Source organism: Rhincodon typus, chromosome 8 (genome assembly GCF_021869965.1).
Source record: "Rhincodon typus isolate 14 chromosome 8, sRhiTyp1.1, whole genome shotgun sequence".
NCBI lineage: Eukaryota > Metazoa > Chordata > Chondrichthyes > Orectolobiformes > Rhincodontidae > Rhincodon > Rhincodon typus.
Window position 1 is genome coordinate 53,434,547 of NC_063339.1, and position 6,267 is coordinate 53,440,813.

Here is a 6,267-nt window from a genome sequence, read left to right on the forward strand (position 1 = left end):
TTCTTTATTGCTTGACTTTGTGTTTTTCACAGTTCTGATTGAAGAAATCTATCATGCACAAAAGGAACGGGATGCAGCTGTTATGGCTCGACTTAGACTTGCCAATGAAGAAAGAGATGAAGCCCTTATCCGAGCTAAATGGCTAGAACAGGCATTTGAAGGGTATGTACACTGGATTTAAAAATTTTTTTTTTATAACTTATTCTGAATCAAAGAAAATATTTAAATACACCCCATGAAGTGCTTCTCAATTAATTATCACTCTCTGTTTTAAGGAAGACATGACCAAGGAGCAGGGGAATGCCATTCAACCTCTTGGGCCTGCTCCACTATTTTAAAAGTTAATGACTGATCAGATTGTAATCTCAAATCCACATTACCGTCTGTGCAGTGATTGTAATGAGGTCAGCCAGGTGAACCTCATAGAATGTGAGTTCCTTGATTGGGGCTGTGAACCAGGTCCAATCAGACAGACATGGCTGACAGATATAAACAGGCTACAGAGTCAATAACACCCGCTTACACCTTTTGGAAGATAGTTCTGTGCCGGAGCTTAGGTCTTTCTTTGGATTGGTGAATTATTATGGAAAATTCATACGTAATCTGGCCTCCATCCTGGCATCCTTACATCTGCTATTGAAAAAGAGTCAGCTTTGGAAATGGTCACATTGCCAAAATGTAGCCTTTAGGGAAGTGAAGAAGCAGCTATTATTGTCTAAGGTGTTGGCACACTACAATCTCAAGTGAGATGTGGTGCTGACATGCAATGCCTCCCTGTACAGTATCGGGGTAGTATTGGCCCACCGGTGGCCAAGTGGAGGGAGATGCCTGATAGCATATACTCCCCAAACTTTGGTGGATGCCAAACAAAAATATGCGCAGATAGAAAAAGAAGGTTTTGTGGTCACCTTTGGTGAGTTAAAGTTCCACAATATCAAGCTGTTCCGGTACAGTTACAACACTGGCATCTACCCTACAATGTGGAAAATTGCCCAAGTATGTCCTGTACACAAAAAGCAGGACAAATCCAACCCGGCCAATTACTGCCCCATCAGTCTCCTCTGGATCATCAGTAAAGTGATGGAAGGTGTCATCAACAGTGCTATCAAGCAGCAACTGCTCAGCAATAACCTGCTCAGTGACGCCTAGTTTGGGTTCCGCCAGGGCCACTCAGCTCCTGACCTCATTACAGCCTTGGTTCAAACATTGTCAAAAGAGCTGAATTCCAGAGATGAGGTGAGAGTGACAGCCCTTGATATCAAGGCTGCATTCGACTGAGTGTGGCATCAAGGAGCCCTAGCAAAGCTGGAATCAATGGGTATCAGGGGGCAAACGCTCCGGTGGTTGGAGTCATACCTGACGCATAGGAAGATGGTCGTGGTTGTGGGAGGTCAATCATCTCAGCTCCAGGACATCTCTGCAGGAGTTCCTCAGGGCCAACCATCTTCAGCTGCTTCATCAATGACCTTCCCTCCATCATAAGGTCAGAAGTGGGGATGTTCGCCGATGATTGCACAATGTTCAGCACCATTCGTGACTCGTCAGACACTGAAGCAGTCCATGTTCACATGCAACAAGATCTGGATAATATCCAGGCTTGGGCTGACAAATGGCAAGTGACATTCATGCGACACAAATGCCAGATTATGACCATCACCAATAAGAGACAGTCTGACCACCGTCCCATGACATTCAATGGTGTTACCATCACAGAATCCCCACTATCAACATCCTGGGGGTTACCATTGACCAGAAACTCAACTGGACTCACCATATTAACACAGTATCTACAAGAGCAGGCCAGAAGCTGGGAATACTGCGGCAAGTAACTCATCTCTTGACTCCTCAAAGCCTGTCCACCATCTACAAGGCACAAGTTAGGAGTGTGATGGAATACTCCCCACTTGCCTGGATGAGTGCAGCCCCAACAACACTCAGGAAGCTTGACACCATCCAGGACAATGCAGCCCGCTTGATTGTCACCACATCCACAAGCATTCACTCCCTCCACCACCAACGCTCATAAGCAGCATTGTGTACTATCTACAAGATGCACTGCAGAGATTCACCAAAGATCCTCAGACAGCACCTTCCAAACCCACGACCACTTCCATCTAGAAGGACAAGGGCAACAGATATATGGGAACACCACCACCTTCAAATTCCTCTCCAAGTCACTCACCATCCTAATTTGAAAGTATGTCGCTGGGTCAACATCCTGGAATTCCCTCCCTAATACCATTTTGGGTCAACCCACAGCAGGAGGAATGCAGCGGTTCAAGAAGACAGCTCACCACCACCTTCTCAAGGGCATCTAGGGATGGGCAAGAAATGCTGGCCAGCCAGTGATGCCCACATCCCACAAAATGAATAGAAAAAAAATACCTTTATGTTTGTAAATTTGTAATTGTAACGGACCACAAACACCTGCTAGAGCTATTCAAAGAGGACGAGGCCATGTCGCCCATAGCTTCAGTTCGGTGTCAGCGGTGGCCTCTTATTCTGAGTGTGTACAATTACAAGTTGGAACACCAACTGGAGGCCAAGTGTCATATGCAGATGCCTTGAGCCACCTTCCGCTGGCAAATGTAGCACCGGTGTCACCGCCCCTAGAAGAGTCCATTCTGGTTTTAAACTTTCTGAACACTCTTCTGGTCATCACTGACAATATCAGACTGGGGACACAAAGATCCTGTCTTGGCAAAACTAAAACAGCTGGTGGCATTGAAACAAAAGGACCATCACAAGCAGAATTGAAACCTTTACGGACCCCGTGGGAATAGCCGGGTGAACTCTAGACTTGGTTACACGTCAACTATGCTGGTCATTTCATGGGCTGTATGTTCTTAGTCATTGTGGATGCCCATTCAAAGTGGTTGGATTTGCATAAAGTTCATTAGTCAAACACGGGAATGATGATTAAAAAGTTGCACGCATCTTTTGCAGTACACATATTCTCACAGGTGGTTGGCCACAGACAACGGGCCATCATTTACCAGCAGGGAATTTGATTATTTCTTAAAGTCAAATGGCATTTGGCATGTAACGATAGCTCCATACCATCCAATGTCCAATGGTTTGACAGAATGAGCAGTCCAAACTTTGAAGGCAGGCTTAAAGAAACAATGTACGGCTTCACTCAATACCAAACTGTCCTATTTCCTGTTTGATTATAGGACCACTCCTTACAGGACAATGGGACTGCTTCAGCAAGTTACTAATGGGGTGAAGACTCCAGGTTAAAGCAGATCTTCCCAGATCTAGGAGTGGATGCAACATTAGGAGCATCAGTGCTAGACACAAGACTTCTCTCAGCTAGAAAAGCAGTTTACTACAGGAGACAAAGTTTTATGTGGAAACCACAGGAATGAGCCTGCATGGGTAAGAGGCATGGTAGCTGCAAGGTCAGGTCCTGTGATGTACGTAGTTTGTGTGGGAGATGCTGTCCTGGACAAGCATGTGGGTCATATGTCAGCTGCAACCTCACATACAGGGCAGGAGCAAAACATATCTGGCCCCTCAGAACATCCGGCAAGGCTGTCAGAACCCATGGATTCTCCTCCTCTGCCTAGCATCGAAGAAACCTCTTGAGGATGAGACGGACATGACAAATGTTGCAGTCTTGACACCATTACCACATGACAAACAAAGATAAATTTCTGCCAAGATGCTCCAGGAGCAAGGGACTGGCTACGGTCTGGTACATGCCACCAGTATCAGAGGCAGAGTTGGAGGAACCAGACCTGGTGCCCCTGGAAATGCTACAGGAAAATGAACGAGCCTACATCCCTGGACTTAGAGTTCGAGGGATGTAATGATTGTAATGAAATCTGCCAGGTGGACTTCATAGAATATGACTTCCCTGATTGGGGCTCTTAATTGGTCCAATCAGAGAGTCCTGGCTGACAGATATAAACAGGCGTATCAGGAATTCTGTTCATTCTAGGACTTGTTCTGAGCTAGCTGGGTCTGTGTCTTGTTCTTTGCACGTGTAAATAAAGATTGACTTGGTGATGAGATACCGGCCTTTGTGGAGTTATTTTAGTTGTCTATGATAACATGTCACCTTCTTGTTTACTAAGGATCTACGAAAAAAATTCGAAGATTCTGCTGCTATTATCATTTCAAGAAGTGTGTTAAATACTCTCGACCTTCTGAGAGGACACAATATGCCTCTTCTTTGTTTTGCACAGGTGACGTATTTTTAAACATTGACTCCTAGTTCGAGGTTGTCTCATAAGAAGAAACATTCTTTCCACATCTACTCTGTCAAGACCGCTCAGAATCTTGAATGTTTCAGTCAAGTTGTCTCTTACTTTTCTAAGTACCAGCAATTATAAGCCTAACTTGACCAACCCTTCCTAACAGCCGATCCATTCCAGATATTAGTCTTGTAAATCTTGGAATTACTAGCAAAGCATTTATATTCTGAAATAAGGAGACCAGCATTATACACAGTTCTCCAGATGTGGTTTCTCCAGTGTCTTGTATGACTGAATCATAACCTCTCTACTTTTATGAACAAAAACAGAAGTTTCTGGAAAAGCTCAGTAGGTCTGGCAGCATCTGTGAAGAAAAAAATCAGAGTTAACGTTTCGGGTTTGGTGACTCTTTTGTGTTCAGTTCCCCTCAAATTAAATGGTGGCATTCATTTAGCTTTCCTAAACACTTGCTGAACTTAGATACTTAACTTTTGTGATTGATGCACAACGACACCCATATCCCTCTGCATTTCAGAAATCTGCAATCTCTCAACAGTTAAATCATTTGCTTGTTTTTTAATCTTTCTTCCAAATGAACAATTTTACATTTTCCCATGTTATTCTCCATTTTCTAGATCGATGTCCACTCACTACATCTGTATATGTTTCTTGTAACCTTCTTGTGTCATCTTTGCAACCTATCTTTGTGTCTTCAGGAATTTTGACAGCCATATCTTCCAAACCCTTATTGGTTGAGAACCTAGTGCATATCCCTGTGGCCCACCAATCGTCATGTCTTCCAACCAGAAAAAGATCCATTTATGCCTACTGTCATCTTCATGTCAGTGAACCAATCTTTTATCTATGCCAGTATGTTCACCCCAACACCATGATCTTTTATTTTACAAAGTAACCTTTGATGTGGCGCTTTATCAAATGACTTCTGGAAAATCAAATCCAGTACATTTGCCAGTTCCCCTCTATCGACAGCATGTTACTTCCTCATAGAACTCTAAAAGACTGGGGAAATTTCCCTTTCACAAAGCCACATTGACTTTACCTGATTACTTTGAACTTATCTGAATGTCCTGCAAGAACTTCTTTCATAATAGCTTCAAACGTTTTCCCTATGACATTTGTTAAGCTAACTGGCCTATAGTTTCCTGCTTTCTATCCCTTTCCCTTTTTGAATAAAGAAGTTATATAGCTATCTTCTAATTTAATGGGACCCCCTCCAAATCTATATATTTAAATATATGATATTTATACTAACTATGGTATTTATTCATATACTATTGGTGTTCATACTTATGGTTCACATTTTCTCAGACTCTAACATTTCCTCCTTAATGATGCATCCATCCTTAGGAATTTTTATTATCTGTTTAAATCTATTTATTCTTTGTATTCTGAAAATCTCCTGAATGCCTACCTCTGCATCTTTATTGACCCATTCTTTAACCTCATTTGCTAATTCGTTTGAGCTAATTTTGCTTTCATGTCCTCATAATTCGCCTTCATTTATGTTTAACAAAATAGTCTTGAGCCTATTTTTCTCTTCCTTAAACTGAAAGTAAAATTCAGTCTGCTACCTCGGGACCTCTTCATTGAGATCGTTAATTTATCCTATCTTGTGTACAACACCAAGTCTAGTACAGCCTGCTCTCTGCTTGGCTGCAAAATATGCTGTTCTAAGGACATATCCCAAAAATAATCTTGAAATTATCCCACTCTTTCAATGTTTCCTAACTTCCTGTCCTTCCTAAATGCCTTCTATATTCAGGTCCCAATCCATATTATCATACAGCCATGTCTTTATGCTACAGGGGTTCTGCTTGATACTGATGCTTTGGCCCAGTTCTGATGAAGGGTCCCGACCCTTCCTATTCCTCTGATGCTGCCTGACCTGCTGTGTTCCTTCAGCTCCACATGGTGTTATCTCTGACTCCGAGCTGGTTGGCCACAGCCAGTGTATTGTGCACTAGTAAATAAAACGTGACTTGGTGACAGTCTCTGTGCAATTATTTCACTGGCGATGGGAGAAAACGGGATGTATCTGAAGAAC

The 6,267-nt window shown here is 42.9% G+C and overlaps 1 protein-coding gene across 2 annotated transcripts in view; it reads left to right on the top strand.

The window, feature by feature from the left end:
- The window catches only part of mipol1 (mirror-image polydactyly 1), a 334,335-nt gene that overhangs the window by 148,224 nt on the left and 179,844 nt on the right, over positions 1–6,267 (top strand). For both annotated transcript variants that reach the window (XR_007262721.1, XM_048600410.1), the window contains exon 4: positions 33–162. Coding sequence is in view for 1 of the 2 variants with exons in the window: in XM_048600410.1 (XP_048456367.1) it covers positions 33–162 (130 nt within the window). In the remaining variant the exon portion in view is untranslated. The remainder of the gene's footprint in view (positions 1–32; positions 163–6,267) is intronic.